This window comes from Typopeltis vanoorti, chromosome 15, assembly GCF_054136105.1.
Source record: "Typopeltis vanoorti isolate ZY-2024b chromosome 15, IOZ_Tvanoo_1.0, whole genome shotgun sequence".
NCBI lineage: Eukaryota > Metazoa > Arthropoda > Arachnida > Uropygi > Thelyphonidae > Typopeltis > Typopeltis vanoorti.
This window is the reverse complement of record NC_143563.1, coordinates 110,499,166-110,521,543: the sequence shown is the minus strand read 5'-3', so window position 1 is coordinate 110,521,543 and position 22,378 is coordinate 110,499,166. Positions and strand designations below refer to the sequence as shown.

The following is a 22,378-nucleotide window of genomic DNA, read 5'->3' as shown; positions in this document are numbered from 1 at the left end:
TTTTGTTGCACTATTAATATTTTGGGATACAATATTAGGAAAGATAAATAAAGTAAATTTACTTTTACAAGAAAAAAAACAACAGTTGAAAACGCTGTGAAAATGATAAAAGCTCTAAAAAATGAAATTCAACAGTACCGAAATGATTTTTTCGATTCGCTTCACAATTCGGCGAAAAGTTTAACAGAAACAATAAATATTGAAACTTGCATTCCAGAAAAGAGACGGCGCAAAATAAAAAATATGCCTGGTGAGAAAGCTACTGATGATTCGTTTGCCATGAATGAAACTTCATTACTAAAAAAAGAAATGTGTGAAGTTTTCGATCTAATATTCATACAACTCAATGATAGATTTACTGCTTTACCAGAGGTCGCAAACGACTTCAGTTTTTTTAAATGCACACGCGTTAAAAATTATGCAGCTGGATGATCTCAAACGATGCGCAGCTGACCTGGCATGGATATATAATAGTGACTTAGATGCTCCAGAATTTGTATGTAAAATTGAGTTTCAAATATCAAGCTATGGAAGTTTTTAAAAATTTAGACGATTCAAATCTTGCAAAAAAAAATTGCGAATTGTAATTATAAAACACGTATCCAAATCTAGACATATCATTAAGGATTTTCATGAGAATGCCTGTAACAACTTCCTGCGAACGTTCGTTTAGCAAATTGAAAATTGTAAAATCGTACCTTCGTTCTTCTGTTGGACAAGAGCGATTGACAAACATGTCTATAATATCAATTGAAAAAGATATTGCAAAAACATTGAATTATGACGTAATAATAAGTGTGTTTGCAAATGAAAAAGCTAGAAAAATTTCTTTGTAAAATATGCTGAACTTATTTATGTTTTTATTATATTATATTATACCTATGTCGTGTATTTCTTTAATTTATTTGTCACTGAATATGAATAAAAATGTGTTCTTATTTAGTAATTATTTATTTATACAAATACATAATTGGATTTACAGGCAATTCATTTTGATGGGATTAATATAAGTATTTAACATATTGCATTTAGTAAAATTTAACTTGTTATATTTACATTTTTCAAAATTTTTGTCATTTTTAGGTTGGGGGGCGCAATTAGACACTTGCCACAGGCGCTTCATACCCTCGTTACGGCACTGATCCCCACATACGTTTTTAAACAAATTACATAACTTAGTGGTCCATAGAATTCTTTTAGGCATTTTACTTGTCCTTGGGCTTAGAAAGGGTGAGAAACGCTGTCCGAGCCGGTCCAGAGAGGATCACGGGTATCATGTATTGACGAATCATTGCAGATGCTCAGTGGGATACGCTTGTATTCTATGCTATTTTGCATCGTGTTTGTTGAAAAGCATGTCTTGAACTTGAAACTTCCATACGTAAATTGTTCAATAACATTGAAGTTAAGATAAAGTTATTTTTGTAAAAGATTTTTTTTTTTTTTTTTGGATTTTGTGCTTCAAATTATGGCTAAAAAACCTACGCAGAGTATTTTATTGAACTATTTCAAAAAAAACAAACAAAAAAAAAATGATGATTCAAATGTTAGTAGCAATGTTAGCGCTATTAATATTGTCAATAATGATTTGGATTCGGTTTCCCCAGTCTTAGGTCTGACAAAACCATCGAATTATCCAGAAGAAAGTACTTCCTTAGTTATTAATAATTCTCACGACTTCCCATTTTTGAAAGAACAAACATTTAATTCTGACGATAATTTAGATATTGTGGAAGCCAGAACTAAATTTTAATTTTCCTGCAACCTGTGCAGGAAAAGAACAGAAATTTTTCTCTAACACACAGCAATGCTATAACAGCAGCAACACCTTTAAAGATTAGTAATTAAAAATAATGCTAATAAAGTAGCTGCTTCCTCAGTCCTGCAGGTGTCTTCTCCTTCCAGGAGATCGATTACCATATCAGTCACCTCAGTACTAATGGGATTATATATGTCAGTTTCCACAGATGGTAATAAGAAATTAACTTATTAAAAATCAATTATGTTTTATTAACAGAAAATAGTGATAATAAATTATATGTACATATTATCAAAGACTTAAAAACCTTCCTTATTATACAATAATTTACAACTGTTTTCCCACAGTAGGGAACTAATTATTGAGCAACATTACAAGTTGCCTTGTAATGTCCATAATTTTAAATAAATTAATAAATACATCAAACTGAATAATGCACAGTGTTGACATGGCAGCAAAAAGTTCATTTGATAACATTTTAATGTCTTTAATTTTAATGACCTTGTTGTAACAAACAGAACAGCTCCTTTGCATTTGGGAAATAGAGTATGAAAAATAGTTATTTCTTGAATTCTTCACAGTATATTGTTAGGAATGACTAAGATGAATAAATATAGGACCTAAAAGCTCATCTTATGTTTGTCAGGGCCGTATATCTATCTTTAGTAGTTTTCCACAGTCTTCATATACCTAATAAAGAAAAATTGGCATATTAATAAACTATATCCCCAGATATCAGAATTGAATTTATTTACAATATATGTAAGTCTAAAAAGTATTCATGGAGTTCAGAATAGAAACAGCATCTGCTGCAGTACATTTTTTTTTTTTTTTTTTTTTTTTTTTTTTGTGGCTAGTCTTATTTCCAAATTTTATTTTAAAACATTGGTTGAAAAGAAAAATTAACAATTCTGTATATTTTAAGAACTGTTTCAATAGTTAATTTTTTTATTTTATTTTGTCTAATTATTCCATTGTCCAGTTCATTAAGCTATCATTACAACAAATGATAAGTGAGAGTTTGGGTTAATGTCATCTCTAACACACAAGTGTTAACATAAACATCTTTTGCACAATAACAATAATGATCATAATTAAAAAATTTTCAAGAGTTTTAATTTGCACATAAATCATCCCATTATAAAAGCAGTTTTGCTTTTAGAAATGGGATGGTTTATAGCTGTTTATTGTTCACTAGTAATAGTAATTGATGTAAATATGTTCTAATAATGCTCTATATCATTTTCTTGAAATGAAGAGAGAAAGCAAAGCTATTTTTGGTGATGAAACTTGGGTGTATGCTCACCTCCTAATTACACACCAACTCAGTTATTCATGTCCTGGTCCAAAGAGCTGTATCATCCTTGCTTTAAAAAGTGCACACAGGTAAGTCAAAATTAATAATCTTTATTTAATATAATCCTATTTATTTAGCATTTATGTAACCTAATTGGATAATTTTTAACAGGGTGCTCCATCACCAAAAATAGCTTTGCTTTCTCTGTGTAATTTTAAATGTTAGGAGCAACATGATTTAAGAAGTCAGAATCATTACTTGAAATAAATTGTGCAGTGATATTATTAGTGCTCTTATTTATTTCAGGATCTGATTGCTCTTATATTCTGTGTATGTTTTGGTTTTTTGTTATGTTACATTTTAAAATGCTGCTCAGCATGACAATATAGAAGCTAATGTTATTTCTAAAAATTACTAAAAACGGTTCATTTAAAATAGGAACAATTTTTTTTTTTACAAAATAATAGCAAAAGTCTAATTTATCAGATGGCCAATTTTTTATTTATACATGATATTGTACAAAAGTAAAATATCTTTAAAGTTGTTTAAAATTTTTGTTAAAAAGATCATATGACCTCAAATACCACTACAGATTAAAATGAAACTTGTTTTTTTATTATACATTTAAAAAATGATATTAAAATAAAAATGTATTTAAAAAATGATAGCTTCTCATTTGAGGAACATTTTCAACAAGTAACCAAGCAAAACTTATCCATAAAATTTCAAATATGTGTGAACACATGGGATTTGTAGTACAGGTAATTGCCTACACCTCTCCTCTCTGTAAAAACTATTATCCACAACCACTATATCCATCTTCTTCTGCAGCTTTGCCCACTTAAGTAGGGTCGCTGTTTGTAGTGAGTCTCCTCCACAAACTCCTGTCTTGGGCTGTAGCCACATCCAAGTTCATCTTCAACTCCTCCTCCACCATCTCTTCTTTGGCTGCCCATGCTTCCTCCTCCCCTGCACATCCATCTGCATGACCTTTCTTCCCACATACTCTTCCTCCCTCCTCATCACATGACCAAACCATCTCAACTTTGCCTCCTGTATCTTTGCTCCTAAGTCCGTAACTTTCACCATTCTCTTTACATAGTCATTTCTCAGACGATCCTTTTTAGTCACACCGCACATCCACCTAAACATTCTCATCTCCGCTACCTCCATCCTGCTGATGTTAATTTTTCCTCAGGGCCACAGTTTCCATAGCATACGTCATAGCTGGTCTCACTGCTGTCCTGTAGATTGATCGGCACCCTCTTATTGCATAGCACTCCAACCATCCTGCATCCCACTTCCTTCTCAGCCTCACCATCCTCTTTCATTGTTGAACTTAAGTATCTAACGTCACTGACCTTCCTGATGACATTTCCTTCCAGATCTGTCTCCTGGCTGCCATTCACTTTGCAACACATACTCTGTCTTACTTCTGCTCAGTCTCATACCTCTCTCTTCCAGTACTTTCCAGTTTAGCTGCCACTTCTTCTCTTGATTCTGCACACAGCATGATGTCAGCATACAACATAGTCCAATGCGAGTCTTCTCTCACCTCCTCCATCACAATATTAAACAGGAACGGACTTAATGCTGACCCTTGATGCAAGCCAACTGTCACTGGAAAACTTTCTGTCTCTCCCAGGCAGGTACAAACTCTTGTCTTCACATTTCTGTACATCTCCTGCACCAGCCTGACATATTTCTCTGGTACCTTCTTCTCCCTCAGACACCTCCAGACTTCTTGCCTTGGTACTCTATCATACACTTTCTCCAGATCAATAAATACCAGATGTAGCTCCCATTGCTTCTCTCGAAACTTTTCCATCATCTGCCATAACCCAAAGATAGCATTTATCGTCGATCGACCAGGCATGAAGCCAAATTGCTCCTTTGCAATCTCCACCTCCTTCCTCAGTCTTCCATCAAGAATCCTCTCTAGGATTTTCATTGTGTGGGACATCAACTTTATTCCTCTGTAATTCTTACAGTCTTGTGCATCCCCTTTACTCTTGTAGATGGGGACAAGAGTACTTTCCCTCCATTCCTTGGGTATATTTTCCTGTTGACAAACTTTTATTAATAGGTCCCACAGCAGGTCAATTCCCTCTTCCCCAAGTGCCTTCCATGCCTCCACTGAGATCCTGTCAGGGCCCACAGATTTTCCATTCTTCGTCCTCTTTCTGGCCTCCTTCACTTTCACTCTACTAACGTTCTACACCATCCCCTCATAAGGCTCCCCATCTTCTCTGCGAGTCCTTGCATTTTCTTCATTCAAAAGCCCTTCAAAGTATTCTCCATCCGTTTCTTATATCCACATCCCTTCCTCCAAAGTTTTTGATCTGCCTCACATGCATGATGTCCTTTGATGCCTTATTTCTACATTTCTTCCACTATATCCATAATACTCTATATTACCAGTGTTCATAGAAATTGAACAATGAAATCACCCTCCTAACTCGATGAAGAATGCCCCACAATCTAAACGAAGACACCATTCAGAGAATCCAACATTTAACAGGTTCAAGCATTGCAAAATACTGGTTATTGAGTACAATAACCAAATCAGATAATCACCACTATAACAATGTCAGTTGTACACCTAAGGATCTTTTTTCTTTCATGCTCCCAACACATTTTTGTGACTGCATCACCCCACCATTATCAAAAAAGGAAAAACATCCAGAAAATTAAACTGCTATCAGAACATGCTTACATTGGATAGCAAATATTTTCATGGGGAACTTATGCCTCGAGCCAAACAGCTGAAATTCAATAAAATACCAGCTTCATATTCCCCCCCCCACCACCACCACTACAATATTGTCTTCAGATAGAAGATACGTTTTATGAATCTAAAGTGATAGCATCAGTCTTCTTACTGGAGACCTGAAGTGGCTTAAAAAAAGATCCATGTCAGTTCAAGAGCCTTGTTCTAGAAACTTTTAACCCATTCACAGTACAAATGTATGATTGATTTTTTTTTTTTTGAGGGGGGGGGATGATGTACAAAACATAGTTCGATGAAAAATACCTGAAATAGAAAAACCAGCCAATAAGATAACCCCCCACACACACACATACCACACCCGTGACACCTCTAAATTTAAACTACATATATTGTATGAACAGTACTGCGAAATCATAAGCTTTGGCATTCCTAGCATTCTATCATAAATTTTAAGTTTATTGTTTATTACATTTACTGTTATGCATACCTACCGAAATAAGATTATCCAACCCACACAAATAACCATCTTCATGGTTTCCATTTTTCCACTGACTTTTGTGGTCAATATTTAACCCACTAGGAAGAGGAACAGTTTTGGCAAAATCAATCATCCAAACTCCAGCTTTTCTGCCATCATGAATTATGAGTAAACTGCTGCCAATGACCTAAATATCAGAATTTAACTTATTAAAACCCATACAAACAGAACAGTAATAACTAATAAATTGTGAATTTCAGTTCTTTCAATGTGTTTCAAAACTTGAAACACATTAAATATTAAAAATAAAGTCATTGAAATTTCAAAGAAGTAACCTTAATTGTAAGTAATTATACAAAACATTATAGCAAAAACTGAAATACACTTTGCAGACCAATGGTATAACTGTTTATCCAAGTATGTCAGTAAGTGCTGGCTTTCTGTATAACCAAAAATAAACAATTTGAAAAATGTGTTGGAAATGGTGTACTTCCTCTCCCCACCCTGTGGTAAAGTAGATTTTGGGATGTTTGCTGTTTAAATGCATCTGATGTGTTTGAGCCATGAGGCAAAATATTAAACATTTATATATATATATAAAATGCAACTAGATTATTTGCAGCTATTATCCCATAACTGAAACACAATATAACCTACTCTGACTTTAACTGATTTATTTAACTATCAATTTTCCTCTATGAGACAAAAATACTCAAGACAGTTACACTATTATTGCAGTCCCATCAAACATTATGGAGTTATATAGGCTTCTATTTCATATGTGATGACTGATATTACATCTCCTTTCTAAACCCTGAATTAGCATCTGAAAATCATGTCCATTAAATATTTGCAGTTTTACTTATTGCCTAAACATCAACTCTTCACTGACATCAGAAAAATATGAAAATTCCAGTGTTTATTATTTGCAGTTATTATCCCATAACTGAAACCGAAATACAGTATAACCCACTCTGACAAAACACTGTGCTATCATCTGATTTTTAATTATTTACGATATTCATTTGCAAAATATAAATTAATTTAATTGATCATTGTGATGCATTAGCACCATGTATGAAATTAAATTGCAATGACTTGCCATTACAGAAATAAAGTGCACATACCTCATGATATCTGAAAAAATTTGATTTTTCCAATTTGGTTTTCAGCTGTTTTAAACGATCCAGCAACTGAATATATACATTTTCATGACCATTTAAAAATTCCTTTATAGTATTTAAAACTTCTTCTCTTGATTTCACCAATTTCAGATCCTTTGTGGGAGATTTGCCTTCTGGCTGTGGAGAGAATTACAAAATATAATTGATTAATTAATATATCATAAATAATTAAAACTTAAGAAATAAAACTATAAAAACATCACATCTTTAGAGGATTTTTAAGCATTATTTCTTTTATAATAAACTTGCATGTGAACATATATAAATTATATCAAACAAAATTATATAAACTTCAAGCTTAGTTATACTGTTATATGCATGCATTTGCAGTTAACCACACATGTAGATATATTTTAATAACAATCTGAGCTTTTAGTCATGGGACAAAGACATTGCGTTATCAGTATTTAAGAAAAATAATGGGTAAGCTGCTACCTAGTGGGTCAAGTGAATGGTGTATCTGCTTGCCAATTTACAAGTAGCCCTGAATCTTACTGTGGTATGGGTGTTTCTACATACTTCTAGATGATAGGGGCTTTCATCACATGGTGTGAGACCACCATCTTGAGGTTTGGCAGTAGTGGGATAGAGGAAGCATCATGTTTGACCTGAAGAGCATTATTTCCAAGCAGACTATTTAGACCCTAGCCCACTCACAGTACTAACATGCTACAGAAGGAGACTTTAAATATTAGCATTGCCAATCCTTTTACTAAAAGTGTTGAGAGATCCAGAGGCCAGAGTACAGATGGATTAGTTGAAAGTACTTTACAAAAAATAATTACGGCTTGGCGTGTTCAAGAGTTAAAATGACAGAATCAATATGGAATGCAATTCATTAAGTAGCTTGAAAAAGTTGCGTTTAGTTGGAGTCTAGAACAATGTTTCTGAATTACCTAATCCATGGCCCACTCCTTATACCAACTATAGATTTTAGAACCTTTTACCAGCCTGATTCACAAAAAAAAAAAAAAAAAAAAAATTAATAATAATAAAGAAAGAAATAAAAATCAACTGCACTATTAACAGGATCGTGTACACTACTTAAGAATGCATTCCATGAAAGCTCTGAGAGAAAATTATTACAGCATTAAAATTATATTAATTCAAAAATAAACCACAAATATAAACATGAACTTACCTTGAATCCTTCTATCCTAAATCCAAGCTGAGACGTAGAACTCACAGTTTCTCTAAACTGAAAATATACAGGAAATTAGTTTACAATTAAGTCAAAACAAGTTATTCTATCTCAATAATTATCCTAATATGTAGGATGACATATTAGTAATATGTGATCCTGCATAATACTAATATAAATACTAAAATGCCATTTAGAATGTTAAATGGCTCATCATCTTAGACTAGAATGACAAAAACAGGTTTTGTGAAGCAACAGACTACACTGTGCATTGTTTAGATTTGATGCTCAAGTTTTGGAGATACTGCTACCTCCTGAAGTGCAATCATCCCAGTAATGAGGTTCAGTAAAAAAGCTAGCACTACTATGGATCATAGCCGATACTTTCAATGGTCAGATTTAGTCTTGTATAAAAAGGTTCATGTGTGAGGTGTGTATCACACAATTTCCTAGGGAACAACATGCTAGAAAGGGGAACAGTAATCACAGTGTCAATAGCACTTCATCCTCTGTGTATGTCATATACTGAATATTTTAGCAATACACACACACATGCCTCCATAATTCAGTCAGTATCAATGATACCCTCTGAATGGAAAAGCCTAGGTTCAAATTCCCATCTAGAATGCAAACAACCTTTATCAGGGCTTTTCAAGCAGTGAGTTAGCCAGTTTCATGTGGAGGTGGCAAGGCTTTTCTTTCCAGAAAATCAGGTTGCTAATTTGTGAAACAGGCAAACCAACCAGAACAATACAGATAGGATTAATCATCCTATCTTAATTAGTAATCAGATTTCAAAAGAAGCAAAGTACTTGGACATGACAGGTCATTGAATCTACAGTATAAAAGGAGGATGGAACTGATATAGATGCTCTGTTCCACACTGACTTATATGCATCTAATTGGAAAAAATAGTTTCACAATTGACTTTACAAGCAAAGAATTTCCAAAATACCTGCTGGAAAAAAGCTGAAATAACTGATCAGGACACTTGTCAATATATTTTATGTCGGCATGCTTTAACTATTTCAAAGGCAACACTAAAGGAAGTGATAATGCCAGCCTAGTTGGCCGAGTGGTTAGCATACCTGCTCTCCAGCCAAAAGGCTGTGGGTTCGAATCTTGCCGTGGGCATGGATGTTTGTGATTGTCTGTGGAAATAAGTGGTGGTGGTCGGCAGTAGATGGCATTGGTGTAGTTGCGGTTTGTTGAAGTTGGTGGAGACAGAGTTGTGGAGTGGGTGCCCTCCCTCGATGAGTCTTTGGACTCCCTGGATTTTGTCATAATAATAATAATTTCAGCTGCCTGCCATTATTAAATATTGACAATGCATTACAAAAGCTGAATGATACCATTCAAGTAGGAGATGACCTACAGATTATTAATGTTATTATTAAAAATCAATTTCATTTACCATTTTAATATTCTAATACTTCTGTCAGTCTCCTTAGCTGTTAATTGGCGATGCCTTATGGACAGAAAAACAAAGGATGTAAGATAAGGTCTTTCAACTGAAGGTTATCACCCAGAGGTGGTAAGTTTTTTTGTTTTTTTTTCTCATCAAGAAAAAGAAATATACTAATATGTGCTTTTACACACATCCACATAAGTCTACATAGAGAAAATTAACCACCCTATCATGATGTTTATACAAAGCCAAATAACTGCTTGTGATAATGGGGTTTTGTTAGGTTAATGGGCCAATGAGGCTAACATGCTAAGAGGAAGAAAAGCCAAAAATACTTTGAGATGAATATGCTGCCTTATATTACAAAAATACTACAAAAGAGGATAAAGAAGTTCTTAAAAGTTACCTGCATGTAACGAAGCTTTGTAATAGCACCAGCTTGTCGTTCATTCTCAGTTGGGGCATTTGGATCTACTTTGATCATTTTCTGATAGAGATCAGCTCTTGCTTTATTATTCTGAACTTCTTCCTCAAGAAAAGTTCTAAAAAGATAAGAATACCATTACTTAGTAATAAAATCATCAATTTACAAATATGTTATGTGTATGCAGTTAATCCTTTCCAGTTCATTTAATTTTCCATATAAATTAGGCATAACAAATTATATAACAATTTCCACTCCATAATGTATACAAACCGACCAAATGTATTTCTGTTATCAGAAGTATATTTACTTATTTTTATGTATTATGATCATTAAATTCCTTGATGAATACCATAACAGTACTATATCATTACTAATCTCTTAACAACAATTTTCCTCCCATTTTTTTTTGTCAATTGTCAGCACTCCCATAGCGTTAGTTATTTTTTTTTTTTTGTCTTCTAAAGTACTTCTGAGTTACCGAGGGGGGGGGGAATCTTCCATCTCCATATGAGACCAGTTAACTCACTTTTAGTTGAAAGAAACCAGATAAAGGATCTTCACGTCATGGAGGGAAATTGAACCAAGGTCTTTCTGATCAAAGGGCTTCAACTATACCAACTGAGCTATGAAGACTCAGGTTCTCTCTTATTCATATAAATTTATTCAGTAGATTCCTGACCATACCAGCTTTGCTTATTCTGTTAACTATTTCCATATTTAATTTGCTATCTTTGCTAAGAACTGTTCCTAAATAGCTGAAATATTTTATACATCATATAAATTCTTCATTCAGGATGTGGCTAATGTTTTCCACGTTCCTGTTTATTTTCAGTCTTTCTTTTTATTACAAAATTTCATGCCAAATTTGTTAAAGCTATTATTCAATTTAGTTAGGAAATTCTGCAGACTGGAATTAGATTTATTTAAGATTATAATATTTGCATAAAGTAAACAGCTAAGATTAACATCTGCAGCTTTAATACCACTTTACTTTATAATATGATCCATACAGAATAAGAGTAGAGGGAATGTGAACTCTTGTTTTACACCTGATTTAATATTAAACCATCTTCCTGGACTTCCTCTGATTCTAACTGATGACTTATGTATTGTTCTGTATGTCATTTACATCATATAACTGCAGTGTTCTGAACAGCTTTTCTCTTTGCACCCTGTCATATGCCTTTTTCCAGATCTATAAATCTTAAATACAGATCCTTTTTATTTATATTCCCATAATTTCTTAACTATGTGTCTTAAAGTGAAAATCTGATACAGACAAACCCTATTTAGTATGTAACTAAATTGTACTTTCCCAAGTTTCTCATTCACAATTTTTCATTAGGCTCTTCTCAAGTATGCTTGCATAAATCTTATAACAAATAATATAAACAGAGGAGGTGTTATATTTCTCGCATTTAGTTTTATTTCGCTTTTTATGAATGGGTATTATCAAAGCTTTATGCCATCTCGAATTTAACCTTCTGAATTATGCCATGTATTAAATGAGAACAATTGACTAATTTCATGTCATTGCTAAAGCAAGCTTTTAAAATAAATTACTATTATTTATTACTACAAAACAGCATATTATCAAGATGTTCTCATCTCATCTTCCTCCACATGTTATGCTCAATGGCCTGTCACGGCCAAGGATTGGCTTAATATAAACCTAATTATTACTATGATAGGGTGGTTTATCCTATTTGCAGAATCTTCATGTATATATTAATTACATATGTTCTTTGACTTGGTTTATCTTGCAAGATGAAAACCCTGAGTTTACAGGAGTATGATGGGATCACATGAAGCGAAGAAAATCGTTTTCCATCTAAAATGCAAAAATTTTAGATGGCAAGTATTTTATTTCATTATGTTATTTATTTTATTCATTATAGAAATTATTAATTCGGGAATGTGTGGCAATCTTTTTATTGCATTTTTCTTATTGGTTCATTTTATTTAAATTAAAGAGAGCAATATAAGGAATGTGAAAAAGTATATTAATCATCAGATAGTTAAAATTATTTATATTCAAGAGATGGTGTCTCTTACAATTCTGTCACCATGTTTGGAACATCAGTAGAATACTGAAGTTATTATGTTACTGTTCTATAATACTATAAAAATCCACATGGTACCCTTATGAAATTTTTATATATTGTACATTTTTATCCTGTAGTACAGCTTTAATACTGACTATCTAAATTCAGAATAATTTTTCTTTCAATAATAATTAAATTTTAAAAAAAAATTTGATTTCACATAAAAGTACTAAATAAACTAAATGTGTTTTAAACTATAATTTAAAGTTATGTGAAAGATAGAAAAAGGAACTGAAACCAGTTTAATAATGAGCAAGTTACCTTGTTCCCATTTTAATGTCCATGATGGCAGGATTCTGAAAGTTATATAGTAAATCTTGCATCTCAATGAAGTCTGGAAAGACTAGGTCAAGGAAAACCTTTCAAATATGTTCTATTTTAGTTATTACTAACATCAGGTTCATCTATATAACATATGGAACTACTGTATCTCCCTAAAATGTATAACTTAATAACAAGGATTACTTAAAATGATAAAAACAGATCTATTTACATGTCTTAAGGCAATAAGAATATTTTATATTCTGATAGAAGTTTTGCTAAATGCTATTCCTTACATTTTTCAGGATGCAATTAATAAAAATTAATGAACACAAATATTTCATAAAAACCCTTCTAAACAGTTACAATTAGAAATTAAATATTTCTCTTCCCTTCTGCATTTTGTATGATTAATTAATATTAATGTTATTTATAGAAACTATCTGCAAGAGCAGAAAATGGAACATAATGTTAATTCTGAAAATTAATAACCTATAAGAAAGGATACATTCTCCACCATATTCAACATCTCTATAGAAATGTGGCACCATATCCACTATACTATCTTTCATGAGTCTTTCATATGCAAAAACTTCTGTCTTGTCTGAACTACGTTTTTTCCAAAGAGTTCCTGGGCCTGCTGGGGCAAATGAACCTGTAAAAGTAAATTTTTCATATATATATATATATATATATATATATATATAAAAAAGAAACAACTAAAGTCAATATATCAGGACATTATTTTTAGCTTACCTTCATGTCCAGATAACTGAATCCAACCATTTATTCTGTTTTTCAGCAGGATATCACTGGCTGGTGCGGTAAGTTCAAGTGCATTCTATAATAAAAATAAAATTCTTCAGAAGATAATCATAGCTACTATTACTATTTCTAGTCATAATTAAATACGGTGAATTACATGACATCCAGCCTCCTGACAAATGACCTTCAGACTAGAACTGAATTTGATCCTGGGCTTTACTGCTGGTTGCTCTAAGTAGTTGGCATTTCATAATGAAATATGCTTATTCTAAATTTGATACTGATATTCCAATTATTCCCAGCTAGTTCACACTAGAACCAAAAGGTAGATGTCGTGTAACTCAGTGTAGTCAATAACAACTAGAAATTACTTCAAATCATTTGGAATAAATAAAATATCAAAAAAAAAAAAGTCCACTTATTAGAATAATAACCTGTTTATTTTAAAAAGGCAGCTGACATCAGCATTAATGTTAAATTTAAGAATATGTATAACAACAGAAGACATCGCGAACTTCCCATAATGAATCTTGACTAGTAATTTATTAATTATGAGTAGTGAATGCTGTTCATACAGTAAACTTACCAAAGCTAACAGCTGTAAGAGTGTAAGATCATCAGAGGTAATATCCTTAGAGCTCTTAAAGTCTCCACTTGAAGCTCGTAATGACTTCTCACTTTGTGAAACATCAACTTCTTTCCTTTTATAACAATTGCTAAAAGCATTTTTTGCAAAATGGGCTTTCCTCTTGTTGAGTTTTCTGTCTACGCTGACATTTTGTTTGGAATGTAGTGCAGAGGAAAGCTCTGTTTTGCTTTCACTCTCTCTTGCAGCCTATAATAAAAAAAAAAAATTGATATATAATAATTTAATATACTATCAAAGAACTTTATTGTGGTTTATGCAAATTATTTATATGAATCTCGCCCATAAAAGATTATAGATGTAAGACATTTAGTATTGTGAGTGAGCTAAGGGTTAGATAATGAAGGCCTGAAGTGCCCCACTTTGCTCTAGTGGGGCACTTCAGGCCTCCAATAAGCAAGGTGAGGATCTCACAAGAAACTATCATCTAAAGACTTTCATAAACATCCACTGTTGTAAGATTTGAACATATAGCATTTTTTTGGACCCCATGGTTTACACTATTCATTCAGTCAGCCAAGCCAGCTTAGAGGTACCAAAAATAAAACCTTCATTTTTTTTGGGGGGGGGGGGTTGATTTAAATGGTGGTGCAGTATAATCTAAGTTGCTTACTTGTTATTTTAATGAGACACAAAAATTAGAAGTTAAAGAAACACCTTTGGTTCTTCTCTCATGCTCAAAATAGTCATTGCTATCTGAAATTGTTTTTGTAAGTTTAATTTTCATTGAATATCTTAATGATCGAGTGGAACTTAAATTTAAATTAGTATTAAGTAATCACTAATCAGAAATGAAATTGAAAAAACTTGAAACACAGCAGTAACCTCTATTCTTGACTAAAACATCTCAAGCCAGTTTTTCCAACACAAAATGTCCCTCACTGTTTTGTACTAAAATGAATTTAGAACCCATTTCCTATAGTAATTCCCAAACATGACTGTTGAATCAGTAATATACTAGTATCATGGACGAACTGCATGTGGAAATGGGAGAGAACTGTTTAGCATAATGATTTAATTCTGAAATGATGCTATTGTTCTTTTTCCTCATTAGGTTACTGATAATTTCAAAGTCAATTTTTTTTAAAAACTAGTTAAGAATTGAGTATATATATATATATATATATATATATGAAAGACAGTCAGTTATCATATGCATGGAAAACGTGATTGAAAGTGCTGCTGTTCAGTGGGTAACAAAAAGTAGTTACATAAAAGAGCAGGCGATGCCTTTACTAGCCAGAAGAATACGTGCAATTTACTGACGTAACATGCAGATGTCAGAACCTTATTTTGCTTTGGCTGTAATTCAAACAACTACAATACTTGCTCAGCAGCATTTCAATTTTTTTTATTATTATTATTTACTAGATACTTAAGAAAGGACTTTACTAGTTAATTGATACAGGCTGAGCAGCATGAATATCCTCTTCCTCTGACAAATGCAAGCAAGCATGGTGAAGCACTGTGAAGGGGAATGAAACATGTGCAGAGGTTCTGGTCAACTTTATATCACCATTCAAAGTTTAATATTATAATATTGATAATTTCTGGTTTTTTGCTTTCATTAATGTATTATTCTGTATATGAATCTTAAGCAGGAAAGATCACTTTACTCTGTTTATGTAGTTTATTCAGATTATTTATTTCATTGAGTTTCTTAAAAGACTTCTAGACTTTTTACCAAATACACTATTAATAAAAGAGGATATTTAACCAGAGCATTTTATCCTGACTTAATACCATAATGAATTCAAATATTTAGCTATTATTAATCAAATTGCATTTTGTTTTTAAATAGCTCACCAAACATAACTAATGGAACATAACCTGTATATCATCAGTTTAAAAAATAAAAATAAAAAATTATTGCCTTATATTTTACATTTTGTGATTTACAAAATTGTTTAAATTCCTGTATAAAATTCTATTTGACGTTTATATTTAAATGTCTTGTGCAGTGTCAAAGAACAGACATTACAATCAATAATCACATCCCTGTTGACTCACTTTATTCTAGATTATTGTTCTTGTCTTTCTGCAGATAACATGTGGAAACGTTTCCAGTCCATCTAAAACTCTCCATGCTTGCAACTCCACCTCTTTCATGTTTTTCACCCCTATCCTGTAGAACAAATTTACTCTGCCTGTATTTTGGAGAAACTACAATTGCCAATTATTCAAAAGAAATGGCAGTACCCGTTTCCTTGGCTATCTAATTGTTCCAGCCATTATCATATAAATTTAAGCATTTTGTGGATGGGGTTCATATGGAAATATAAATGATTTGCAAGTTTATTTAATTATGCTGATTGGTGCCTATTAAAAAGTAATGCATGGTTCCTGTATTTTAGTATTAGTACCCATTATGAAGATACCTGAAATATCCATCAGTCTTGAGGGTGGGGTATAGACAGATATTCCTTACTGTGCTTAAAAAATACAGTGCAAATATCAAATTATTTGCATTCAGAAATTCTCTTGCTGCTGATATTATAAAAAATATCTAAAATGTTTTTGAATATTCCACTTGAATAATAAAATAATACTTGCTTTTCCATCTTGTAGTATAACTTTTTAATTTCTGTAATGTGCTTCTGGCTTCATGTATGGTGTTAAATACAATTAAATGCAACACTGTTTGTTAATTGTAGAGGTCTCCTGTGTTTCAGCTTAATCTTATAGTGGATTAAACTACTGTTTTTAAGAAGCACATTTCACGGTATCATTCATGCATGGTAGTTTATCATGATCCGTTATCCAATGTGATGATATTTATCATTTAGAATGATCAGTTGAAATTTGCACACTGATTTTACATTTCTCTCACACACTCCTCCAGTTATCCATTAATACAGGCGAATAGCCACTTATCAGACCTAATACAGTGGCTTTAGTTGCTTTCTGTCATAACGCGAAAAACACTCCCCCCCCCCCCAATTAACTTTCATAAAACTAAATTTCTTGCATTAAACTTAAAACACGGTATCGGAGTTCCCCAGAGCAGAAAACGTAATTGTATGTAGCTAGAAAAGAAAAGAAAAAGCGTGAGAAGTACTCACCAGCTAATGCAGTGCAGTACAGTACAGATATTAATACAGTATTTCGGTAATATTAATGCATTTATTAAATATATTTACCGATGTGAATAAACAACACAAGTTATTTCTTTTTTAAAATATTTGGCATATATAAGCATTCATGGTCATAATTTACTTAACGATATTTTTTATGGAAAAGGATTCAGCGAAAAAGTTTTATGTAGCATTTCGCATCTCAAAAAAGTTTAAAGAAACACTCTAAGCGCACACATTCGCTAGCATATTTTTTGTAGGTATGATTAACTTCAACTTTTACTCAGAATATTCAGGATGATTGTCACAATTACTTAACATATTTTATTAATATATAATCCACTTCAGTTTAACGATAGCATTAATTTGTATGAAAATAAAAGAATGGAGCTCTTTATCTCTGCTCTTCAAATGAATATGATCAGCCGATCTCATAGGAAGGTAGCAAAATTTTTCTCCTCCCGGACACTATTTTTTGCATCCCGCATACAGACAAATCTGCCAAAGAACACACACGATTAGCAAAATTACTTTAATATTACTGAGAAAATTAAAATTACTGAGAGGATCTTCTGCCCACCCACGATGAGTCTTTGAATTACTTGGAGATGTCACATAATAATAATATACGGGTAGATTTTTAGGTTGTTATTTACATGTATATCCGTAAAATTTAGGATGCTCTTTCCAATGTAATGGAAGTTGTCCTGAATAAGTATCCAGCACGCAAGGTTTCTAATGTTCTGATAGCATTGGGAAAACGAAACGTAAAGCTTTAACTCAATTACTGACGCTACTCAGTGTAAGGTTTTGTAAACGGAGGACGTCATCTGTAGCATCCGGGAACTGTGACTAATTAGCACGGTTCACTTGAGCAAATGTTCTCCAAATGTCACTGAGCGACCTGAATTTTTTAGGCCAAGGCAATAAAAGTATACTTCTATCCAATGGATCCGTTGACCTCGATCGTGTACAGATTCTACCAGGCTGAAAGATAACCGCGGTATTTTTCGTATCTAAATTGAATTAAAGATATCTCTTAAGTTCCACACATCACTTCAGAGTATCCTGTTTAAGAATGTGATAACAGAAGCCGAATATGTGAATAAACGTTCCGCTTCTTCTTTGACGGAAGCCGTATCTTACTGCAGAGTTGTCAAACGCTAAAGTTAAAATTACGAATTGTACTGTCTATTCGCTGTCGTTTCCATTGTCCACGTGGCAGTCTCATAATTTTTTTTTTTTTAATGCTCTACTTCATTTTTAGGGAATTTTTCTTCCGCTGTTGATAAAGACTTGCGTAGCTACTCCACGCTATTGTAATGACTAGGCGTCTCCATGAAACAGCTCTGGAGGCCACTATACTAGCACGATGCACAAACTCCATTGCTTCTGCCGTTTTGCAAAGGAAAATCCGAGTTTCCAGGACAGAATGCGAAGAAGAAAGGCTTTATAAAAAAAATATAATTAACATAACGGCAAGGATAGAACCCGGTGTTTTCTCCAACTAATGGAAACATGTCCTTCCAGTAAAGATGCGTTTGTTACATGCATGTTTTAAGTACGTGTCATTTAGTTGTAATTCTTTTATCTGTTGTCCATCTGGTATCACGGACATATTTTTTAATTAATGAAATTTAAACAGCTTGTTTTTCTCGACTTTCAAGCCGAAAAACTTCAACATCTCAAAAATTATTATAAAACTGCCGATTTTTCTTATTTTCATGAGGAAATAATATCGAACTCGAATTGTATCCACGATTCGTTACACGAAAAGCTAATTCGCACGCTGTTCGCTTTATACAAGGTTTAGTTTAGTGCGCAGATGTGGACCTGATCGTAAACAAAGCATGCTTGTTTTCTAGAACGTAAATAATTTGTTTTGGATATGTGGGCCACCGCAACAATAATTCATATTAAATATATTTGGAAAAGTCATGTTAAAATTTCATTAACTTAAATACAAAACAACAGATTAGAAGTTGATAGAAACTTACCGATAGATACCGACTACTTTGAAATTTCATTTTGAGGGCAGATAATTGCTTTAGCGCAGTCAACACATCGACATCTTCCAAGTTCGGAATATTACAGCATACCGTTGTTTTGCACATAGCGCTTCTGCACTACACTAAACGAAGCGAAATAGTCCGTTATACGTCCTCTTCAAATGTGGAACTTCCCTGGCACACAAAATATTATTCGCTTGATCGTGAAGCACAACTTATAATACTAATTACCGCAGTTAGGCAACAAACACCACAGCAAAACGATGGAGATCAACAACCACTCCTCTCTGCAAACGTTTAGAAAATAACGCAGGGTTGTAGCCAACCAGTAAGTTTTATAGACGTTGCTGCAACTCCAGTTCGTGTAGTTTCGTCGGAGAGTAGGCGGTCCTAAACTGCCTGACGTCATTAACCAGAACGTGCGATAAGGTCTAATACGACGTCAAGAGTGACTGCAGCTTTCGTCCTTTGTTCCCGTCTCTCCAGGAAATAAAACAGCGCCCAAACGTATTATAGCACGACAAGCGGCTATAATAAATTATTTAGTGTTACGGTTCTCTGCCTTGTTTATTTTCGATAAATCAATCCACGGCGCATGACTAAATGGACGTAAATAATAAAATCGTTGCTTTAACAAATACCAAAAACCAACGTCGGAAAAAAAAAATTCATGTAGCATAAGCGACTACCATGCAATGCATAAGCATTGCTTAACACTGCACGTTGTTCACGAACAGCAGTGACGTGCATTTTTTTCTGGAAAAACAAAAAGAGAGAGACAGAGCCATACCGAAATAAACACAAGCTATCAGATGCTATTACGCTTTGGAACGAAAAGTGAGAATGTTACACAACATGTTGATGGGATTCTTGCTTAGAGAAACGTAAACATACCTGAAGTCAACCTTCTCGTTCTTTGGTTGCAAAGACTTAGGTTCGGTTCCCGTCTAGAAGGCAAAGAACCTTTTATAAGGCGAGTTATCCGGTCTCATATAGTCAGTGGCGCACTCAGGATTTAATCTTGGTGGAGGCCCGAATTGAGTAAACGATTTGAGAATACACACGACGCATCGCATACGACCTGTGACTGAGCATCTGCAATGATCGCTAATTCATAAGTAGTATAGAAATGGAAGAGACGACACAACAGAAATTAAAAAAAAAAAAGAATTTTATTAATTAGGAAAAGATTTTTGGAAATTTTTCTAGTGTTTTTTCTTTGGGAGCATATCCCCTCCCCCCTCCTTTGGGTGCGCCAGTGGTGTAAGGTTCCCATCGTGCGGAAACTTGTTTTTCATTCCACAAAAGAACATTTGCAATTAACAGACATAATGTAACGGCATCATAGCCTTGGATGTTTATTCCTGTATTAATTTCGGCAGAAATTAATACAGGAATAAACGGGTTTGAATCAGAATTTTCAAAGGATGTTTTCAATTTTTATTTTATTTTATTTTATTTTATTTTATTTAGCCGGTGTCATTCGGAGATAGTACCGTTTTTAATCCTGCCGGTACTGTAATTCCAAACGACAACAAGAACAGCTTTTAAAGTCTCACAATGTCGATATCAAAGTGGACAGTTTCACCTATCGCAACATAGACTGGGCCGAGGGTACATTTGACAACATAAAGAAGCATCGTTTGTGGAATTTTTGAGGGATAATCACGGCCTGGTATCCAAACGAAATCCAAAACTGCTGAGTTTCTCTTCGCTACACGCTGCCAAAAATACGAGAGATGAACCTGAAGAAAGATCAGTATTGTGCTGGTGTTAGCTATGCAGCATGGGATAACAATAATTTCTCCCTCTGGTGAGAAGCATCAATGGATTAAAATGAAAATGAGCCTACCACAACAGGGAAAAAAAGAAAGGAAAGTGGGCAACAGTTGCATGAGGGGTGTAAATCTCAAGCGACTGATGTAATGAAAGGCCATCAGGCCCATCCTATTCTGCCGTGTTGCTACTAGAGGTTGCATCGTTTTTTTGTGGTCGAGTGGAATGACAGGTATTGGCAAACCTCTTACAAAAAGAAAGTGTAATAAACGTATGAAAACATCAGAAAGGGCAGATCGTTCAGTTTTGACTATTTTTACTAGTGAAATGAATATTGATAAATAACAATTCTAGAAAAATTTAAAATCACCTTTAAGAAAATGCTGATTCCTCACTGAGATCAGCTCATAAAAACAACACACAATGAAAACATGTCATTTTGGTGTAACCGATGTCGTTGTAGTTTTATTCTTATTTTTATTGGATTGGAATCTGGTTGGTATTTTTAGGCAGTAGAGATGAAGGGAGGCAAGTACTTTCAAAAGGGAAAGATGAATCGAAAGGCGGTGTGTGGGGAGGAGGGGGCTTACTTAAGTGAGTTCATAGTTGGAATAGGAATGGCTCACTGCTGTGCTTATGTAGAAAAAAGGAAGGATTATAAATGCTACTTCGGCAAAACAAATTTCATGAAAGCATTTGGTTGGCAGGTTGTGGACCAAATGAGAGATTTTTTATTTCTTCCCCTTCTTTAGGCGCCATCTCATAAACAAAAGTGATGGTTTTTCAACATCGACTTTTGTTATTATGATGTCTTCTCTTCACAGCACCTCATCCACCTTGGAAGTTGGCTTCCTTCAATCCCACTTTTGGGATCTGCACGAAATCTATTCTCTCGGCACATGTCCTGCGGTTTTCGACTTCCTTCTCGTCAACAGCATCTCTCTCTATTCATTGCATTCCACTGATAAATGAGTATGTACAAAAAAGAAAAAAAAATGTATGCAGGTAACTCGTTATGTCTGTACACACGAATGTTAGGAGAACCAGAAACAAATTAGTAAAACTCTATGACCTGGCTGCAGAGGCAGATGTGCTGACTGGTATCGAGGATAAACGGCACAGTATTTTTAGAATGGGTAGACAAGAGAGAGAGAGAGACTGTGCTGCTAACGATCAGCGCCGTACTTGCACTTTTCCCGCTAGAGTGCTACGGAACCCTTCTCTCATTGTTTGGGGCCTTTAAATTGGCCCTAGCTAAAGCCTGTGCATAAGTACGGCCCTGCTAACGATATTGGATGATTTGAGTCCAGTTAGGCA

The 22,378-nt window shown here is 33.7% G+C and overlaps 1 protein-coding gene across 1 annotated transcript; it reads right to left on the bottom strand.

Annotated features, from left to right (window-relative positions):
- Window positions 1-1,986: 1,986 nt before the first annotated feature.
- Window positions 1,987-19,911, bottom strand: LOC150099076 (inositol-trisphosphate 3-kinase homolog). Its single transcript, XM_090404877.1, has 10 exons — window positions 19,274-19,911; window positions 14,143-14,391; window positions 13,548-13,632; window positions 13,300-13,446; window positions 12,792-12,864; window positions 10,405-10,540; window positions 8,591-8,647; window positions 7,393-7,566; window positions 6,279-6,452; window positions 1,987-2,449 (listed from the first exon to the last, which is right to left on the bottom strand). Exons 1-10 carry the CDS (start codon window positions 19,388-19,390, stop codon window positions 2,402-2,404), a joined length of 1,260 nt encoding a protein of 419 aa, XP_090261003.1. The 5' UTR covers window positions 19,391-19,911; the 3' UTR covers window positions 1,987-2,401.
- Between the last annotated feature and the right edge of the window lie 2,467 nt (window positions 19,912-22,378).

What these genes read in the sequence shown, in the direction of transcription:
- LOC150099076 (XM_090404877.1), bottom strand. Translation starts at nt 19,390, where the DNA reads ATGTGCAAAACAACGGTATGCTGTAATATTCCGAACTTGGAAGATGTC. An exon ending in TCTTACAGCTGTTAGCTTTG is followed by an intron (nt 13,633 to 14,142) that starts GTAAGTTTACTG and finishes TTTTTATTATAG; the next exon opens with AATGCACTTGAACTTACCGC. An exon ending in GACATTAAAATGGGAACAAG is followed by an intron (nt 10,541 to 12,791) that starts GTAACTTGCTCA and finishes TTATCTTTTTAG; the next exon opens with AACTTTTCTTGAGGAAGAAG.